Below are 21768 nucleotides of genomic sequence, written 5' to 3'. Positions count from 1 at the left end.
TTTATCTGCAGCCTTTTATACAGTAGGTGATGCCATCTTGTTGAGGCATTTGGAGGCAGTAGCAAGTATTGGGGTTTGTGTGTTGGACTGGTTCAAAATCTATAGACTATACCACTGTGTACAGTATTTTCTTTCTGTTGCTCTATGTATTATCCTGCTATGTGATTTCTGCATCACTTAACATATGCTAATACTCATGCTTTGTTTCAGTTTTGTTGCAGTTTTCTGCTCGGCTTCAGATTTCTGCAATCCTAATTCTATTACATTGCTTATTGGATGTCCCATTCTAATCACTGTATTGACTTGAGTCTCAGTGAGAAAGGCAGAAACAATTACATTAAATTAAAATAACATCATGATGCTTGTATATTCTGAAGTAAAAGCACATCCCCTTCAGCAGTTTTATACCTGCATTTTTAAAAACTATTTGCATTTGCTTACTAAATATATGCTTTGTACACCAAGCTGAGAAAACGTCTACCCATTTTTTCTCATGGGCAATTTCAACAACTTAATCATTACAATCTCTCTTCAAGACAGGAGATCTTTTGGATCTTAGCCAGGCATTGATTATGCCTAAGCCTGAATGCACTCCTCTCTCTTGCTAACCGATCTCACATACAATGTGATTACAAGTTGAGTATCCCTTATCTGAAATGCTTGGGAACAGAACTGTTTCGGATTTTGGATTTTTTGGGATAATGGGATATTTGTATATACATAATGAGATATCTTAAGGATGGGTCCCAATCTAAACAAGAAATTAATTTATGTTATATATACACCTTATACACATAGCCTGAAAGCAATTTTTAAAATAATTTTGTGCATGTGGGCATCATGAGGAACGTGCCGTGGCTACTAGTAAAAATGGATACTAGTCATGATGCATACCTCTTCTCTCCAGGATCAGATGAGTATGCTTATTTATATTAGGTGCTTTGGATCACAGGCAGGACAATGCTGCTATGGTTGTCTTGTTTGTGGGCTTCTTAGAGGCACCTGGTTGGCCACTATGTGAATGGATTGCTAGACTTGGTCTGATCCAGCATGGCCTTTCTTGTGTTCTTATGTTCATGTTTTTAACTTGCTTAGCTCACATAAGCCTCATCAAAGTTGACCCCGCCCCTCCAGGATCAATGGTCCCTGTCTGGTCCTGAACCATGTGAACATCAGCCTAAGAGGCATCCAGCTTACATATGCACTAAAAATATCTGGGAACTGATGCTGACAAAACTGTTTTGCTGTTTCACCTTCTATATGTTGAAAATGGTTAGAAATGAAAAAACGCCATGAACTGGAAACTGAATGCTGCCACCCATAATATCCTTGTGTTTTGCCTGGGTTTTATCTTTCCCCCTGCTATCCTTGTTTTTTGTGTATGTGTGTTGTCCATAATTGCTCTGTTTAAATGCTGTACAAGCATGCAATTTTACAACTATGGTAGGAAAGATCAGAACCAAAGACTGATATCAAAACTAAAGACTGACTGAAAAGGATGACAAAAACACATCCTCTCATGGTTCAAGGCAAATGAGATGCACCCAGGAGAAACACAGAACCACATGAAAAATAACAAGCATATTTAATGACTGTGGGCACTTCTTGTGTAGTACATTCCTTGAAAGGAAAGGAAAGCCTGTGTTGTGAGAACCAAATGACCAAATGCTAGAGGAGGGAAGGACAGAAAGCTAAAGATAGGCGCCAGATAAAGGTAGGTTGGCTGGTGGGTGGGAAGGCTATAGGGGCTGCCAGGGAAGGGAAAGAGGAAATAGTGGAGGTGGGGATATAAGGGAAAATGTACACGTCCCTGCTTGTATTGATCTACTATCTTGGTAATTATTTTACTACTCGAGTAATTAAAGAAGGAAAATCCACTTTGTGCATCTATAGTCACAGGACTAGTTTGAAACTAGCACTGCAACAGCTGTAGTATTTATCTCCTTTTCCCCTTGATTAATGATGGGAAACTGATACACGATAGAAAAGAGTTGATCAGTAAGCACAAAATGTGAAATCCAACTGCATGAAGCAGTGAAACCAGGAAACTTGATAGGCCAGCCACTGGGAGAATATTCATTAGATGAAAAAAAGCTAAAAAAACTGCAGTATACAATGAGTGGGCTTTGCTGCATTATTGCTGGAATAAAGTCCAAGAAACCACAATATCTAGGTCCGTGTTGGCGAACCTATGGCACGGGTGCCACTTCCGGCACGCGTAGCCCTTTCTGCCGGCACGCACGGTTCCTCCAAGCCGCTGGCCTTTCCGGCTCTGCCCCACCCCGGATGGGGGAGGCTGTAGCCCAGGGGTGGGGAACCTCCGACATCATTGGCGGTGGCCCCCGGACTCTCCCACAGAAGCTGCCGCCATTGCCGCTGCTGGAGCGTGCGTGGCCGGCCAGGTGGGTGGGAGAGCGGGGAACAGAAGCCGAGCGCTCACACTCGGCATGGCCGGCGGCTTCTCCGGCGCCCTCTGGGCCTGTGCGGGCGGAGGGGCATGGCTGGTCGGTGGGTGCGAAGGAGGCGCCCTCTGCCCCACCCTGCTCGCCTCTCACAAGCCTGCCGCCGCGCCCCACCGAGTGGCAAATCCAAGGCAAAACCTCCCATGCATAAATGGCCTCTTTCTTTTTCTGTCTCTCTCTGTCCTTTTCTTTCTCTCCCTTGCTCCATTTCTTTCTCCCTTTCTTTCTCTTTTTCTTTCTCTCCCTCCCTTCCTTCCCTTTCCCCCTCCCTTCCCTTCTTTCCTTCCTTCCTTCCTTCTTTCCCTCCAGCAGCTTCTCCGGCACCCTCTGGGTCTGTGCGGGCGGAGCGGCGTGCAGTCCTATTCCACCTTTGAAGTGCCCACAAGCTGTCCTCCAAACACCTTTCCATTTGTCTTAATATGTAAAGAGAAAACACTAAGGAACTAGTTGCCAATCTCCAGGTACTAGCTGGAGATCTGCTATTACAGGTGATCTCCAACCAATAGAGATCAGTTCCCCTGGAAAAAATTGCCACTTTGGCAATTGGACTCTATGGCACTGAAGTCCTTCCCCAAACCCCACCCTCCTCAGGCGCCACCCCAAAAACCTCCCACTCATGGTGAAGAGGAACTTGGCAACCCTAGCCTCTCCCTCTGGGCCCCCTCTGGGAGTGGTATTCAGGTTAAATTGCCGCATTGGCACTCGGCGATAAATAAGTGGGTTTTTGGTTGCAGTTTGGGCACTCGGTCTCTAAAAGGTTCGCCATCACTGATCTAGGTGGACTGCCAAGAAATAGCATTGCCTAGAGCTCCATCCAAAAGCACGCACAATGTACCTAACCAAGTATGAGCCACTTTCCAAGCAGTTTGGTACATGCATTGTTTAATGTTTTTCTCTAAAGATTAGCCTGTACTAGAACGAGTTTGCTGCAGAATTAGCTGAAGATAGGTGGGGCCCAATACTGGAACTTGTTTCCTGAAAACAAAGAGCAACTCCAACCAAAAGCAAAGCAACTCATAAGGCAATTTTCACTGAAAACACCATGGCTCCACCTGGCCTGGGATAAGGAGAAGGGAGCATGTATGCTTGCGACAGGTGTGCACCTGTGTATGAATAACTTTCTTCTGTCTCCAACTGCATTCTTTCTCCCCTGTGCTGAGGGCTTGAGGTTAGCAATACTGAACGCTAGTTTGGCTAAACGTAGCAAGCCCAGGACCGTTCGTCCAGTTCTCCTTTTCTCTTTCATAGTTAGAGCAGGGGTGGGCAATTGGCCACTGTCATGGGCTCCGAACTGGGTGCTGGCTCTTCCTGTTTCTAGCACCAGCATCTTCTCTGACAGAAAAAAAGCATGGTTCTGTTTGATACTTTCTCTCCAGTTGAAACTGTAATTTAAATGAACTCTAGAAACTTATTCTGCCATTAAAGCAGTACAGCTCAGCAAGTATTACAGGCAGTTGATACCCCTTTGGATTATTTTTTTTGGGGGGGAATCCTCTGGGTGTCCTTTTATACATATATGCAGTTAAATCATGAATTACAGCATGTGATGGGGGGAAAAACAGGACTCAATAACCCTTTTGTTCAACTCCAACTTTTCGTTACTAGATAAACCCCTGATACACATTTCTTTTCAACATGTTACAAAATATCTTGCAACAATTTTGAGTATTCACCTGTGTTTTAGTCTGAATCTGGGCATACCATTCAGTACCATCTTGGCCCATTAGCTGGCTTACATTTAGGAAAACTTCTAGATCCAGAGATAGAAGGCAAATTATGAAGACTCCCTCCCCCCCCCGCCCCAGTTTTGGAAGCTGTGAAGATCAGCTTATTTTAAAAAATCGAAACAAAAACAGTGGGTTTGTAATGGTTTAATTTTTACACAACCCAGTTTCAAACTTTTTGGGAGGGTGGGAGAGGGATTCAATAACACTGAATGCTCATGAAAACTTTAATGTTCAGACTCTTTTTTTGGGGGGGGCACATCAGGGCTGCTCCTTCCAGTTGCATGCTGGCATTTCTTCATCACAAGGTACTCTAAAGAAAGAATATCCCTATTACTTGATGATCTTCTCATACTGATTTTCATCCTACGCTTTGATGAGGTATAACCTGATATTGGCAAGGAGTCTGTGACAACTCTTCTTGGGGTTCAGTTAAACGGCTGAGATTATGAAATGGAATTAATCTTAACTTCTATAGTCTGTTCCTTGTTTATGCAGAGAATCTCTTACACTCAATATGTTGTTGGGAAATGCTTGAGATGTTTAATGCTGCATTAATACATATACTTGTTTTGGCTTTTGGGGGGGGGCATCAAGTCACAACCAACTTATGACAACCCCTTAGGGTTTTCAAGGCAAAGGGCATTCAGAGAGGTGGTTTGCCAATTGCCTGGCTCTGCATAGCGACCCTGGTATTCCTTGGTGGTCTCCCATCCAAATACTAACCATAGCCAACCCTGCTTAGCTCCCAAGATCTGATAAGACTGAGCTAGCCTGGACTTTCCAGATCAGGGCGTTTTGGTGTTAGTCCTATTTAAATAGATACTATTTCCTTCTGAGTAAGGCTGTAGTTCCTTTGCACACATATTGACAGTATGTTTTACAGAAACCAATGAAACCAATTTCAGTAAATGATAGGTATACACAGAGCAGAAGCCCAAATCTTGTTTCAACTGACTATGCAGACTCTCCATTCCTACTAACAAAGGCTAAACTCTACAAACTCAGGTACTTGTTTGTGTGTGTTAGTATAAAGGGTTCAAGACTTGGGAGAAACAAATGGGAACTGGCTACAAGGTAATTTTTACTGGGCCATTAATTGAACCATTGAAGAGACATGTACTTTAGGAGCAACAAGATCAGAGACCATAGAGCACTGTTCCTTGCTCCATCTTTCTCACTCCTGGACAACCTTTGCTGCTTGTCATGTCAGATGACAGCCTGAGCAAACCCTGGTAAGAGCAAAAGATTGCATAAAGATATGCTGTCCTCCATTATCCTTCCCCAACATTTTTGTGATGGTGCACAGGAGGCAAATCAAAGCAAATGATAGATAACACAACAATTAATGTATGTGACTTCCATAACATAATGTGTACATTAGGTTATACGAGTTTGGGAAAGAAGAGCCCTGCACTGCAAATATCTGCACAGAGCCCCAGCACTGGGGTAAGCTATGGAGCAGAAAAACAAAGTCACCTTCCTTCAATCGATACCTTACTACAGGACATCGTTTCTGCAGGTTGAGGTTAGTGATCTAATGGGAAGGATATACATGCAGAATGAAGCATCACATCATCCACAAAATCTTAATTCACTGTGGATACCATGACTAGCAAGAACATCCCCTCAAGAGATGCACACATAAATCCTTTAATCATACATGCAAAATGCCACAACTTGCCCTACTTGAAATAAAGGAGAGTGGGAATTCTTTTCAGTTTCAGACGCAGAAATATCAACTGTCCAAATGCCACAGCTTTTTACTCAAAGGGTGGCTAAGGCTTCACAGTAAGTCCACCCAGAGGGCCAATTCATTCTAATGATGGCTTGAAAATATGATGTGTCAGTTCCCTATCCAGGCATGGCTACGTGTGTGGAGAATGAAGCTTTTTACAGGCCTCTACAAATACAAATGCAGGTTTCCGGTGGCAAACAAGAAGCTTCATCCTGCATGTAACCTTGCATGACAGAAGCTCACTGGCCACAAAGAGGGAGCCCGTCCAATCAGCTCTTTCTGGGAGAAAGCGTGTCCAAGCAACTGCCATGAGCCTGACTGTTGTTATGAGTCAGCCCTAAGAAACCAGGGTTGTAGCAGCAAATATGCACTACAAACCACACAACTGAGTGACATGTTCAGCTTGGCTCCTGATCACTTTGGCAACTCCAGCCCTATGGATCAGATCCCCATTTATACCTGATGGGTGAAACTTTTAGCTGCAGCTTTCAGTGACATCATAACCAAAGAGGGGTACTTCATCTTTAATCAAACATGGGTGTAATAACTAACTACATCTTTAAGCAATCCACCCTGGGAGCCTGTTTGCTTATCACAAAACTAAGTTACAATTTCCCCTTTTCAGAAAAAGAGAGAACTAAAACAGAATGCTGCAGATTACATCAAATCCCAGCAAAGACACGTGTCCCAATCCTAAATGACAGGTGCTGGAGAACAAATACTTGGGGGGGGGGGTGTCTGTTGCCTTCATAACCTGCTGGTGGGCATCATGGAGGCATCCAGTTAGCCAGTGCTGAAAACAGGATGCTGGATTAGATTAAACCCACTGGACTATGCTTGTGCTGATATGTGCATTAATAGGTAAGGGTTTTAAATAAATATTTACCACTATATTTAGCATGACTCTAAATCAAGCTGCACTGTTGAGTGTTGCTTTTTAAATAGGGTGTGTGGTCTAAGCTGTAATATTTCATAGTTATTGACTGCACACCTTACCTTTTCTGTGGATTCTGTACTGAATATTGTTTACAGGGGGCAAATTGTCACAAAATATTTACACAAGTGAAAGAATTGAATAGAAAACACTTGGTACCCAAAAAAAGGATCATTACCTAATGGTAGATTATGTATTTTCACTTTATGGATCATGTGACTTTGGCAAATGTTTACTAGAATTCTATCCTGTTGAAAGAGCCACCCAAAATTAGCACACTTACCAAGTAGCATGCGCAATATAGTAAGAGATGTACAAAACATTTGCAGAGGTTTTTTTTAAAACTCTCAGGAAGAAATGATAGTCTTATGACTAGAAACACAGAACTGAGAAACAAGACCCTTGGTGTCTATTCCTAGCTCTGATGAAGACTGACTGCACTTCCCTTTATGTTATTTTCAATATCGTTACATTGCACTCCATTTATTCAGTACATGTTTACTATGGACAGCTGTTACACTGCATAATAACTGGTAACCAAATGCCTTAAATGGTATAATTGGAGTTCGCTGTGCACCCTTCCAAAGGAAAGTGCTAGTTTACAGAATGGAAAACAAGCCATATCCATTCCTCTTCTCCAACTGTAGCTTCTGCCTGATCTAGTGGTAAAGTCAATGGTCTTGTTTTCTGTCTGTCCCCAAAAAGAGACTTTCTTAAAAGAATTCTTGGACATGTTCCATTCACACAAACAGCTAGCAGCACGGGAGCAGCTTCCTCTTTAATGTTCTGTAGGTTCTCTGGACAGCACTGACATACAGGAGGCACAGGTAGGGCCAATTGCCTAGTTTCTCCTCACCCGATCAATGTCTTCCTTTCCAGCAGGGTGATGAGCTGCAGGAAGGACCACGCAACTGGTTCCCATCCAGAAGCATCCTGTATTCAATCCTTATTGGAGAAGCTTTAGAAGATGTTATAGGAACGTGGGATGTGAGAGGCTGTATCCATGAATTATTAGACATTGTGCTGTCACTGAGCTATCATTCAGAAATGGATTGTCCCATGAGTACATGACACAAGGAAACTGTGAATTATTGCTATGATGTATTGTTAGCACAATATACAATATATCTGCAGATGCAGCCTTGTTACTTTTAATGTAACCCTCTCCCAATGTAGCTACTGCTTTCTAATGTTGGGCATTTCCACATGGCAATGATTTTCTGTGCCCTGACCTGGATACCCCAGGCTAGCCCAATCTCGTCAACTTTCGGAAGGAAAGCAGGGTCAGCTCAGGTTAGTCTTTGGATGAGAGACCACCAAGGAAAACAGGGTCGCTACACAGAGCCAGGCAATGGCAAACCACCTCTGAATGAGTTTTGCCTTGAAATCTCTACAGGGTTGCCATAAAATGGCTGTGACTTGATGGCAAAAAGAAAAAGATTTCCTGTAGTTCCCCCATAGTTGCTGCAGCTGCCAATGCAACACAGCAGCAACAGGGCTTCCACATGATGGCTTTCCAGCATTTTCATTGGCCCAGTCACCATGGCAGACACTTCCTCCCCCATACAAGCCCCGCCCCTGTAATGTGAGGTGGAGTGGCTGCAACTGGAACTGGAGTAGGGAAAATGGCAGCTATGTGGACAGGACCATGGAAATCCAGACTTTCCCACTCATGTGGCAGCCATCCTAGCTTACATGTGATCTTTCCCAGAACACTGCAGCAAGGTAGGTCTGGGGAGGACTATAAGAAATAGGGGGAAGCAGTGGGAGGGGCAAGGGAGTAGCATGATGCTGTGGGGAAACAGAGAAACAACCTGCTTCCCAACAGCATATGTGGACTAGATGGCCTGTATGGCCCCTTCCAAGTCTGTGATTCCATGATTCTATAAATCTACATTTATTAGGGCATTAGAGTGTCCAAAACAACTTTATGGACAATCCCAGTAATCCTTCCAACAGAATACTGATGTGCCTAAGGCTACCTAGTGAATTCATGGTTATGGGGAATCTGAACCAAGAATTTGGTGGCTCATAGGTCACACTTTTAGCCACAATACAACTCATTCATGATACATGGCTCTTTTGTTTGAAGTCTTTTCAACTCAGTTCTTCAGAAAATATATTCCTTTCTCATGCCATATACAAAATACCAGAGTTTGCACTATATTTAATTAGACTCTGATTAGTCTGGACAGCTCCTGCCTGCTACATACCTGTTCAGTGAATTATCAGAACATTCTAGACTTCAGAACAATCAAACCAAGCTCCATTAGGTATTATGATCAGTAGTGTCAAACTCATTTGTTATGAGGGCCGGATATGACATAAATGTCACTTGGTTAGGCTGGCTCATGTGTACCATAAAATTTAATGCCAAGTACTGAAAATACAAACTTTACAGAAACAGGCAAAGCCAATTAATGATATTATTTTTTTACTTTACTTTTTACTTAAAATACAAACCTGTTTAAAACAATAACACTCTTATTTTCTTTTACTTTACAACCTTTGATAATTGACACCTTGGGACTGGGGTAGGGGCAGGCTCGCCAGCCCAGATCAAGACTGTGGGGGGTGGGTGGCTGCCTTGAATGGTGAACCTGCAGTGAGCTCGCCAGCCCAGATTGGACTGGGGGGGGGCTGCCTAGGCTGGCTCTCAGGGGGCTGGGGCCAGCCCATGGACCATATGTTTGGCACCCGATTATGATGCTCTTCATAATGTTATGTTTCAGTTAACGTTTTCAAAACATAAAATCAGCTTCAGTTCTCCTATTCTGAACTTATTTGGTCACATGTGAAATAATTAGTTAATTTAAACAAGAGTGCTGGCCACAAAAAAAACAAATCAAAACAACAACCTCTTTTAAAAGATTGCTATTTTAAACAAGAGACATTAGTTGTGGCTTTCAGAATCATTACTGACTTTGCATATTCTTTTCATAGTTTTATTTTTATTTAAAAGACAAAAGATTTCAAAAAATCAGAAGAGACCAAAAGGCCAATGAGGCCTGCCCAGACTCTAGCCTTGGGTTCAATTAGTACATCTACATGAACCAGTAAACTGTATCGATCAAACAGAAAACAGACTGCACTGCAAAAAGATGCCCACAGAGAAAATGAACCAAACATGCATGAGGAACCAGCTAACCCCATCACTAAAATCCAGAGTTACTAGATAAATAAATCAATCTAGGAAAAAATATATTTTCCTGCACTAAAACATGATAGCCAGATCCAGTGTGAATAAAACTTAACAACAATTTTTTCCCCTGAAGAACATATTGGAACATCACCTCATGTGTGTGTGTAAAGTGCCATCAAGTCGCAGCCGACTTATGGCGACCCCTTTTGGGGTTTTCATGGCAAGAGACTAACAGAGGTGGTTTGCCAGTGCCTTCCTCTGCACAGCAACCCTGGACTTCCTTGGTGGCCTCCCTTCCAAATACTAACCAGGGCTGACCCTGCTTAGCTTCTGAGATCTGACGAGATCAGGCTAGCCTGGGCCATCCAGGTCATATCTCATACCACCACCCGAATTCCAATTTCACACATCTGAAGAAGTAGTTTCTAGCCTATTAAGTAGTTTCTAGTCCATGCATCAAATAATTTGTTAAAAATTAAGGATCATCTGAAGGTTCTTAAGCATAAAGACTACCTGTTCATGTATGGAGATGCCTGGGAGTTGAAATCCCCTTCGGATATCCTATTTTACCTCCTTCCTCTTTCTGAGGTGAGGCAGGCTACCACAAGAAGTGGGGCCTACTCAGTCATGGCAACCGAACTGCAGAATGCTATCCCTTCAGTTATTCACCTGTTAGCTAGTATTTGATGGTTTTGGTGCCAAGCAAAAATATTCATGTCCTCCCAAGTTCTGTTGTTTTTGTCTCTTCCTAATTAGGGTTGCCCAGGTTGGGAAATACCTGGAGATTTTTGGGGCAGAGCCTGAAAAGGGCGGGGTTTGGGGAGGGGAGGGACTTCAATGCCATAGAGTCCAATTGCCAAAGCAGCTATTTTCTCCAGGTGAACTGATCTCTAGCAGCTGGAGATCAGTTGTAATAGCAGGACATCTCTAGCTAGTACCTGGAGGTTGGCAACCCTACTCCCTAATAGAGGTTAAATACTTAAATACTTCTGTTTGTTTTTTATTTAATTTTATATGACCTGCCAATTATGCTACCTGATAATTTTAAAATGTTTGCTATGTTTTTAGTACAACTGTTTTAAAGCTCTTTTTAAGAGGTCTTTTTGTGTGTGCTGGTTTTAATGTGTTGGATTATGATTTTATGAATATTTTATTGTTATTGTGTTTTATGATTCCTTATTTTAGGTATATTGTAAGTTGTGCTAAGAACCTGTTTGACATGAGATTCCTTTTAGCTTTTGCTGCTGTGAGCTAACATGGCTACTCTTCTGGAGTCTTCTCTAGCTATATATGTTCCTTATGTCCTCCAAGGAAGACAGAAAGGGAGGGAAGTAATTTACTGACCACAATGTGTCAAAGAAGCCAAGGAACAAGATAACTTTCAATTGGGTTCTTTATTCCCACTTTTTCTGGTGATGGCTGCAATAAATTATTATTATTATTATTCCCACTGTGATCCTGTAAAACTGTATTAGAAATTATAAACTATTTTGTGATTCCCTATAGAATTTTTTTTAATAGCCAGTTTGTCACTCCTGGTTCTTAAATTTGCTGCTATCTAACCTAAACTGCTCTTTCCCTTATAGTGTGCTATAATTATAAAGTGCTATGATAGCTTTCTACTTCCTTATTTCTAAGCTAAAACTATTTTCTTATTCCTTCACCATAAAACGAAAGAAATGTTGTGTGACCACACTATGATGAACTAGCCATTGACTGCAGCTGAAGACTTTTTAACAGAGACAATTCCCAACTAAAGATGTACACTTACATAGATCTCAGAAAGAATTTCACAAGAAAGGCTAATAGTTTTAAACAGGTTATAAAGAAAACCCACCACTTCTCACTGGATTTGTCTCTCTCTCTCTCTCTCTTGGCAGTGTATTAACATTATTTTGCAAACAGTATGCGTGATTCATAGTGCACTGAAAAAAGACACACACCAGTCCAGGCAATCTTGGTAGGACACCAAGTTATTAACATTAAACCTATAGAGAGTATCATCTGTAGTAGGTGCAGTGTCAGTTGGCTGAATTGTTGGCTGAAAATAAGGAAGTATGGACTGAAAACTGAACAGTGAATACATTTCAAATGTGTGCATTGCTAACTATACCTCATCTCAGAAAACAATGTATATTATATACAGACCCAAGACAGGCAAACCTTCTTTATAAAGCATCTATTTATATCCTTAGTTTTAAATGTTTATAAATACCCCTGCTAACTGACAGTTTAGACAGAAAACACTTTCTCAAACAATGTAAGAAAAAGTTAAAAGAATACAACAATGAAGAGGAACAAGCAGTCCCTGTAGTAGTAATACTGGGCATGATCCAAAGCTGAGCACCGTCCAGCCACAAGGTAGGTATGTGCTTAACACTACTCCTGAAATCAGCAGGGCTGAAATGTGCTTCATTTGGACTAGATAGTCCTTGTTATAGTAAGTCAATTCCCTTTACTGCATCTCTGGTTATAAACATGCAGAGGTTATGCCTACTATCCCTAGACAAAAGTGCTCAACACAATCCTACCCAGATCCCTGCAATACCGCACCCTCTCCTCTCATGCACTCCGCTGTATTATCCGGCAAAGACATGCAGCACACTGTACTAAATGGATTTACACTGAAGCTGCCTTTTTGAGCCTCCAGCTGTATAGTAAACCAAATACAGTTTCATATACACACATAGACAGAGAGCGAGAGAGAGAACAGAAACCACTATCTGAGGGATCTTAAAGCTGAAACCCCAATCCGTTTTCTTAAATGAATGCTTCCTCTGATGCTTTTTAAACTGTCTGGCCTTGCTGTCAAGGCTACATAATATTCTCTCTTTTTTTCCTACATGGTATCTATCACTGGAGGCTGCAACCTTCTGTAGACAAATATTTGTCCAAAGCAATAAAACAAAAGCGGCATATGGAATGAGAGCGGATAAAAGACACACACGTTCTCTCTCTTCTCCCCACCCCCTCTGTCATCCATGGATTCTGCTTTAAATAAGACCATCTTTTACAGGAAGTGTTCTTTAAAAGAAAATAAGACACAGCAGAGTGAGAAGCAGAGAGGAGAGACTGCAGCTCTTCCCAGGGACCTCACTTACCTTTCTGAGCCATATTGTTTCCTGCACTGCAGAAAGGGCAAGAAATCTACCCAACATTAAGAATTGGCTGTCTAAACATCAGTGCTGGCCAGCTCCTTACCATATAGCGTGCTTCTGGTAAGCTGTCCCCCCATCGTACTGCGCAAGGTGGCTTGGCTACCTTGCCGTTTCCTCTCTCACTGAGCAGAGATGAAGAAGCCCAGGCGTGCAATCATTGCCAGCATGCAACACACACGGCGCCCTCCAGCACAAGAGAGATTTTAACGACTCTCAATAAATACACACTCTTGCACATACGACAGAAGCCTGTGATCAGCCTCCACCCACTTTCCGACCCTCTCCGGCTCAGCAGTAAGCAGAGGCATATGTCATGATTATTTACATAAGGAGGAGGCTTGGACTCTGGAAGAGCTAGCTACGCTTACAGCAGTTTACAGACACAGGCAGCATCTCAGAACCAAAGCAGCTCGAGGGCAATTCCCCACGCCCCTTCCATCAACCTCTATTCTGTTCCCCTCAACCCAGGATCTCACCTCAGATAAACCACTAGGAGAAATGCAGGGGACTGCTGCCTTCTGGAAGTGATGGCTGCTTGCCTAGCTATACAGCCTACTTCTCAGCAAGCACAAATTGAATTGCAACTACAAACCAGATTTATTTGTAGATCAAAAGTCTGGCTGCCACTGAAACTTTCTCCATCCTTATGTAATTGAAATATAAAAAAAGAAACGTTAAAAAAAACTTTCAGCAAAGTAACTTTTAAACTTTACATCCATGAGGAGTGGGAGAGAACCCTGAAGTTACATTACCAGACATCACTGGCCCAGATTCTGCAACCAGTTAATTACTACTAATGTAAGAATAAGGGAAAAGTGACTGAAATGCAGAAGGGTTCAGCCTGGACTGTAATAGTGAAAACGCTCCCCCTCCCCATCCCCTGTAAACTAGCTTTTGTGGCATGATTGCAGGCTCAGCTCAGATACAAAACAGCCCACTCTTCAGTCCTTCACTGACTGACTACAATGAGCATTATTAAAACAAGCACAGCCCTGGGTAGGCAGGTAGCCATGTGGAGGGGGAGGAAACTGGGCACAAAAGCATGAATCTCCATTCTGCCCCCTCTCTGTTAGATTAAGAATGTTCTTTTCCCCCACACCTATCAACCAAATGAGAACTGGACTAGCATTCCCCAGACACCCACCCAAGCTTTGCCACAACAGAAAATCAGAGATACTTCCAAAACTCTCATCCAAATCTCTTCCTGGATTCTGGAGTTCCAAATTAACCAAGCTTGTTTCCAAAGTGGAACCATTCTCTATGGCAGCAGTTTCCAAACCTTTTGAGTTATGGAGCACTTTTCAGGAGAGAAATTAATCACGGAGCACAAATTTTCACCTAGCACCTATATACGAAACTGAATGACAATCGTATTTTTCTTTCCAATCTCTTCATGGAGCACTAGGAGATCTTTTGAGGAGCAGCAAGTGCTCCGTGGAGCACAGTTTGCTGCTCTATGGTTTCATTTTTTTAAACTTCCAAATTCTGTACAAAACATTGTGCATACACACTTTGCTGAAGCTTTCAGTTTCTTCATTCCTGCCCCCATGGTACTTGGGAGCAAGGGTGAGTAGTAAAAATACAGCATAACGAAATTTTGCTATACTGAAATTATTTTTGTGTGGTATTTTGTATGCCCAGAGGCATATTGGCACATTACTATAACACAACCCACATTAAAAAAATCTTGATACCATCATTTATGCAATTACAGCTAGGTTTCTTTTCACAGTGCTTCAGCAATTTCCATGTATACAGCAGTAACATATATATTTCTCCCCAAAAAAAGAGCTGAATGACTGGAATGCTATGGCAAACTAGCAGAAAAAAACATTAAACAAATATATTATGCAAGTTATCTCTACCACCTATAGTTCAGGTAAGCAGGGCAGAAAGAAGTTAGGATTGCAGTTTACAGATACTTACACATCTGGTAAGCATCTTTATTAATGATGGAGGAGGAGGAGGAGAAGGAGAAGGAGAGTTGGTTTTTATATGTCGACTTTCTCTACCACTTAAGGAAGAATCAAACCAGCTTACAATCACCTTCCCCTCCCCACAACAGACCCCTTGTGAGGTAGGTGGGGCTGAGAGAGTGTGACTAGTCCAAGGTCACCCAGCTGGCTTCATGTGTAAGAGTGGGGAAACAAATCCAGTTCACCAGATTAGCCTCTGCTGCTCATGTGGAGGAGTAGGGAATCAAACCGGGTTCTCCAGATCAGAGTCCACCGCTCCAAACCATCACTCTTAACCACTACACCACGCTGGGTTGAGAAACTAGGTTTAGAAGCAGGTCTTTAAAAATGACACTACACTGGTTTCTACAGGAAAAACATGAGCATAGCAATGAAAGCCTGAGAGTAGCAAGCTAAGAAAGCAGGCAGCTTTGGCTGTGGGAGGACAGACTTCACTTTACATCAGGAATTGTGAGCCCAGGATTGGCACTACTGCAAAAAATAAATAAATAAATAAATCAGGCCACACCTTTAGTAACTCCCCCAACATCCAAAAAAGGGTTTAACACACTTGCCAATTTGTCAGAGTAGCCGGCACCACCTATGTCTGTTGGCCAGTGGCCAAACTTCAGGCTAGTCAAAATCAATTAGCAGAGTTCATAATCTCTGCTGGTTGAACTCCCTCTGGTCCACTGACACAACTGATAGGGCAAAGCGTGTTTCCCCCTGGAGAAATGGAGAATGTTTATAGGTGCAAACAAGCGGAACTTGAATTTTTACACCCATTTGGATCACCAGACTGGACTATAGCACAGGTTGCTTGGCTGAGCTGTAAGGTTGCTTCCGTATCTTTTATTTGGAACTGGCATCAGTCATTTACTCTCGTATTACAAAGCAATGAGTCATGCGGCACCTTATAAACAAACAAAGTTGCCACGGCTAGGGTTGCCAACCTCCAGGTGGTGAAGGAAAATAAAGACACCTCTGCACCCGTATCAGGAAGATGAGGAAATCAGTACAGGAGTATAGCTGTTAACAAAGCCAAATATATTGTAGCTATATTTTTAACAGTATGTGGCAAAACAACCACCCTAAACAATTCTATATACTACAATAAAAGATGTACAATTTTACATAACAAATTATCCAAGCAGGTAAGATGCAATATTATCCTCTATCAGGTAAGTATTAAAGTACAGTTTACAAAAAATGTTCTTATAAGATGCTCTATCCTTATAGTAGCACGATGTGCATGGAAGGAGAGACACAAAGTATTCTTTTAGGATGCTCTTTCTTCACACAACAGCAAGATATGCATTGAAGGAGAAAACGATCGTTTCAGGGCAAAAAGCCCAGTTCTTCATCAGTTCTTCCTATGTGATACAATAAATACATAAAAAATATACTTTTTCATTGTCTCCAATTCTTATGGATTACTCATCACATTTACCAATAAATTATTAAAATTCTCTCACAATTAATTGTTTAAATATGTACAAAAATACTTACAAAAATATAATGCTTGCAGTTATACATCATCATCCACAGTGTTTGGTTTCAAACGAATAACCATTTCTTAGATGAAGTACATTATGCTTCCCCCATAGGAGTAAGAAGCTGAGTTACTTCCAATCTTGGTAAGAACTCAAGTGGCGTTATTAATTCAATCCTCAGAGTGACTTAAATAACATGAATCGCCATGAATAGCCATCCGGTGTGTGCTTCGAGCCCCGGCTGATGCACTTCTATCCTAACGCAAATCTTAAAGCTACAGTACCTATTTACAAGAAGCACGACAAGTCATTCTCTAAATTTAAACCATGAGGTGCCATGGTATTCAGGATATGTATGAAGTAAGCCTCCTTGCGTCTAAGGATTCTTTCATTGTCGTTCCTATTGAATCTATTAGGTTGTAAGCGCCAAATAACAAAAAATCTCAGATCATTTTCGTTGTGTTTACACTGAAGAAAATGATCAACTACCGGGGCTGTAGTTATGCCCGCCCTAATCCTGGATCTGTGTTCCAGAATACGTGCTTTGATCGGTCTTATGTAGATCCAACGTAAATTCGTTGGCAGGGACAGATTAAACAGTAAATACAATATTTGGTGTTGCAATTGGAAAAGGAGCGTATTTTGAAGGTAAAGTCAGAGTCTGTTCTTTTAAATTCTTTCACTTCCAAGGCATAATTACATGCCAAGCATTGATGGCATTTGAAGTGTCCTACCGTAGAGTGCCTCTTCATTTCTTTATATATATCTGAATGCACCAATCTATCTTTTAACGAGTTAGTCCTTTTATACCCTATTCTAGGGAATGTCTCACATCCTGGTATATCAGACAACAAGTGCCAATGTTGTTTTATAATCCTGGAAATATGTGCCGATAAGTGGCTGTGCTGTACGGCAAAAGCTAGGGGTCGTTCAATCTGTACATCTCTAGGAGTTCTATATAATAAGGTGTTCCGATCTATGCTGTCAGCTCTCCATCTAGCCTTTTGAACAACTTTTGAGGGATAACTCGTTTTTTCGAGAAGCGCCCTTACAAGAAAAAGAACACTTAGTTGTTAATCTATCTTCCAGGACCTTGACTTCCATTGAGGAAAGAGTCCTGAGCTATGGATTGAATTTCGTGCCGACACCCAGTTACTCCTCTTTTCAAACTCGCGTGGACCTCTTTAAAATGCTTCGACTTATAAAAATAAAAGATCATTTCAAGAATAAAACTGCTCCTATTACTCCTTTTCGACCGAAATCCTTGTTGTCTGATATACCAGGATGTGAGACATTCCCTAGAATAGGGTATAAAAGGACTAACTCGTTAAAAGATAGATTGGTGCATTCAGATATATATAAAGAAATGAAGAGGCACTCTACGGTAGGACACTTCAAATGCCATCAATGCTTGGCATGTAATTATGCCTTGGAAGTGAAAGAATTTAAAAGAACAGACTCTGACTTTACCTTCAAAATACGCTCCTTTTCCAATTGCAACACCAAATATTGTATTTACTGTTTAATCTGTCCCTGCCAACGAATTTACGTTGGATCTAGCATAAGACCGATCAAAGCACGTATTCTGGAACACAGATCCAGGATTAGGGCGGGCATAACTACAGCCCCGGTAGTTGATCATTTTCTTCAGTGTAAACACAACGAAAATGATCTGAGATTTTTTGTTATTTGGCGCTTACAACCTAATAGATTCAATAGGAACGACAATGAAAGAATCCTTAGACGCAAGGAGGCTTACTTCATACATATCCTGAATACCATGGCACCTCATGGTTTAAATTTAGAGAATGACTTGTCGTGCTTCTTGTAAATAGGTACTGTAGCTTTAAGATTTGCGTTAGGATAGAAGTGCATCAGCCGGGGCTCGAAGCACACACCGGATGGCTATTCATGGCGATTCATGTTATTTAAGTCACTCTGAGGATTGAATTAATAACGCCACTTGAGTTCTTACCAAGATTGGAAGTAACTCAGCTTCTTACTCCTATGGGGGAAGCATAATGTACTTCATCTAAGAAATGGTTATTCGTTTGAAACCAAACACTGTGGATGATGATGTATAACTGCAAGCATTATATTTTTGTAAGTATTTTTGTACATATTTAAACAATTAATTGTGAGAGAATTTTAATAATTTATTGGTAAATGTGATGAGTAATCCATAAGAATTGGAGACAATGAAAAAGTATATTTTTTATGTATTTATTGTATCACATAGGAAGAACTGATGAAGAACTGGGCTTTTTGCCCTGAAACGATCGTTTTCTCCTTCAATGCATATCTTGCTGTTGTGTGAAGAAAGAGCATCCTAAAAGAATACTTTGTGTCTCTCCTTCCATGCACATCGTGCTACTATAAGGATAGAGCATCTTATAAGAACATTTTTTGTAAACTGTACTTTAATACTTACCTGATAGAGGATAATATTGCATCTTACCTGCTTGGATAATTTGTTATGTAAAATTGTACATCTTTTATTGTAGTATATAGAATTGTTTAGGGTGGTTGTTTTGCCACATACTGTTAAAAATATAGCTACAATATATTTGGCTTTGTTAACAGCTATACTCCTGTACTGATTTCCTCAACCTCCAGGTGGTGGCTGGAAATCTCCTGGGATTACAACTGATCTCCAGGTGACAGAGATCAGTTCACCTGGAGAAAATGGCCACTTTGGAAGGTGGACTCTATGGCATTATACCCCACTGAAATCCCTCCCCTCCCTAAACTGCTCTCTCCTCAGGCTCCACCTCCAAAACATCCATGTATTTCCCAGCCCCGGAGCTGGCAACCCCAGCTGTGGCCCTTGATTTCATGAACTAGAGCTTACTTTGTCATGTGTCTGACCAAGTGGCTCACAAAAGCTAAGGTCACAATAAATGTGTGGCCCTCAATGTGCCACGAACAGGGTCACAGAGGGGAAGGGTCGATGGAAACAAAATTCCCAGGGCCTTGGTCATCCTGGGTGACCAAGGAATCTGCAGAGTTACATGAATTACTTTCATACAATGCTTGGGGTTGGTTCTGAAAGGGCCCAGAGGGAACCTTTACCTGTGAGGGCCCTGGTGACCACAACACTCTTTGTTGTTTCAGCTGCACCAGACTAACATGCCTACCCTTCAGGAATGTGTTAATTATTACAGAGATTTCAAGCAATGTAGATGACAAACGACTGCAGTCCAGTGTTTTTCCTGTTGGGCTGCAATCTGGTTTGTGGCAATGTTCTTGGCTTCTAATGCAATTGTAGTACCAGCCTTTCATGTGTGGACTGGCAAAGGGCTGCCAAGGCAACAAGATGTTTTCAGGGTGCAAATGAGTTCCCTTTCCCAAACACTTTAATTTATAACACAGTAGTGTAGAAGATAAATAAAAGGAGAGAAGCAGGTTCTTCTTCCATTGGGCTAGGCCCAGGGACGCTGCTGTACCCAGCTCTCACTTCCACTTGTCCCAGGGACTTCTGGCTTTACCCTGGCCAGAGTATCTGTACAGGGATGTCCCATCTATGAAATTTTCTATCACCTTCTTCCACCAAGGAGCTCAGGGCATAATACTTCCCCCACCTTTTATTCTTATAAAGACCCTCTCAGGTTCACTGTCTCAGTGCACCTGTCTCAAGGTTAGCAAGTTTCAAGACTGAATGATACGGATCCAGGTCTGCACTGTCCTGGCCAGAACACACCACACTGGCTCTCACATTAACGCCACACCACAGTGGTCCTGCCTCACCCCATCCCTTCCAGCCCCTGACTCGGACTTTACAAGAACAGTTAAGGGAAGCAACAGCGAGGAGGCACCTGGGGCCCATTCCAACCACATATCTTCACTCACAATGGTACTGCAACTCGACACAACAGTGCAATCCATCCTGGGGATGCTACCATAGCCATAGCTACCCCATTCAACCTCTGCAACCACCAGTCAGCTGCCATGTCCTTTTCACCGCTTCTTCAGCCCATCCTGAGTCAGGCACACATAGGTAGGAGATTGGTGGTAGTAATGGGGTTGTCAGCATGCCCTCCCACTGCGCCATTACTCTCAAACATCCAAAGTTTAGCAAAATTGTGTCCATAATTCCCCTGTTTATTCTCATTGGTGTACCATAATACAATTATTTTGAAAACGTAAACGTCAATTTAGTAACACAGGGTGCAACTATAAGGGCACTTCCTTCAGACTAAGTCCCACTGAACTGAATGGAAGTTGTGAATTGCACAGCCCAATGATCATTGACATGTTGCCCATGGGTACCATGGTACCCATCAATGTGTTTCCTACTGTGCACTAAAACCTCTTTCCCCCAAAGCAAAGAGCCAGTCCTGGCTTTCCTCCACCCCCCTGGAGAGGGAAATACTTCAGAAGATCCCAGGAAGCATCAGCTTTGGGTCTTCAAGAAGAACCATTTGGAAATAGTTACTCCCAACCTTTAGCTCCTTTGGTCTCCCAACCTTTTGGGGGAAAGGCCTTTTCTGTGGTTGCACCCTATTTATGGAATATCTTATTCCCAGAGTCATTTGTTTGGCACCTTCTTTTATAGTGTTTTATGCACCAAGTCAAAAATGTTATATGTACTCAAGGTTATATATACTCAAGCCACAAAACATTTCTCTGTTCTTGTTGCTGCTTGCCTGTTTTACAGGTTTATATTATACTACTGGCCATATTGTGAGTTTTATGGTATTTTGCTTAGTATGGGAAGCTACCACATAGACCATGGCAAAATTACCATGGCAAGTATGCCACTAGTGTTGAACACATAGAGTAGAGAGTCAAAACTGGCGTCCAGGTAACATGATTCCTTCTGATATTTAGCTTAAATCTATTTTGTACACTAATTAAAATGTTTCTGGTTTTAGGATACTTACAGCCCATTCCTGAGCTTTCGGCAGCTGGGGACAGCGGGGAGAAGGCGCCGCTGCGGCGCCTCCTAAGCCGTACCACGGCCTCTAAAAGCTCAAAAAAAGCCTTTTAAAGGCTTTTTTCCTTTTAAAATAGGGCTTTTCACCCCATTGAGAATAGTGAGGCTGTGCCTGCTAAAAAGCAGGCGCACCCTCGCCCTTCTCCCCACCGGTGTACCCGGGGCAAAAGGGGACAGGAGGCTGCCTACAGGCAGCCCCGCCCCCAGGACACCTTAACGTTCCCCA

At 42.1% G+C, this 21768-nt stretch overlaps 1 protein-coding gene across 3 annotated transcripts in view; it reads right to left on the bottom strand.

Annotated features, from left to right (window-relative positions):
* NEURL1 (neuralized E3 ubiquitin protein ligase 1) overlaps positions 1-21768 on the bottom strand; it is a 178344-nt gene that overhangs the window by 68381 nt on the left and 88195 nt on the right. The window contains exon 1 of one of the 3 annotated variants that reach the window (XM_056849840.1): positions 13202-13346. The exons of 1 other annotated variant lie outside the window; for it this stretch is intronic. In XM_056849840.1, coding sequence (XP_056705818.1) covers positions 13202-13235 — 34 coding nt within the window. In that variant the 5' untranslated portion in view covers positions 13236-13346. Of the gene's footprint in view, positions 1-13101; positions 13138-13201; positions 13347-21768 lie in introns of those variants that run through there. One more of the 3 variants, XM_056849841.1, reaches the window with a different exon arrangement.

The sequence above is a fragment of the Euleptes europaea genome, chromosome 5 (genome assembly GCF_029931775.1).
Source record: "Euleptes europaea isolate rEulEur1 chromosome 5, rEulEur1.hap1, whole genome shotgun sequence".
NCBI lineage: Eukaryota > Metazoa > Chordata > Lepidosauria > Squamata > Sphaerodactylidae > Euleptes > Euleptes europaea.
The sequence above is the reverse complement of the archived record's forward strand: the minus strand, read 5'-3'. Positions and strand labels throughout refer to the sequence as shown.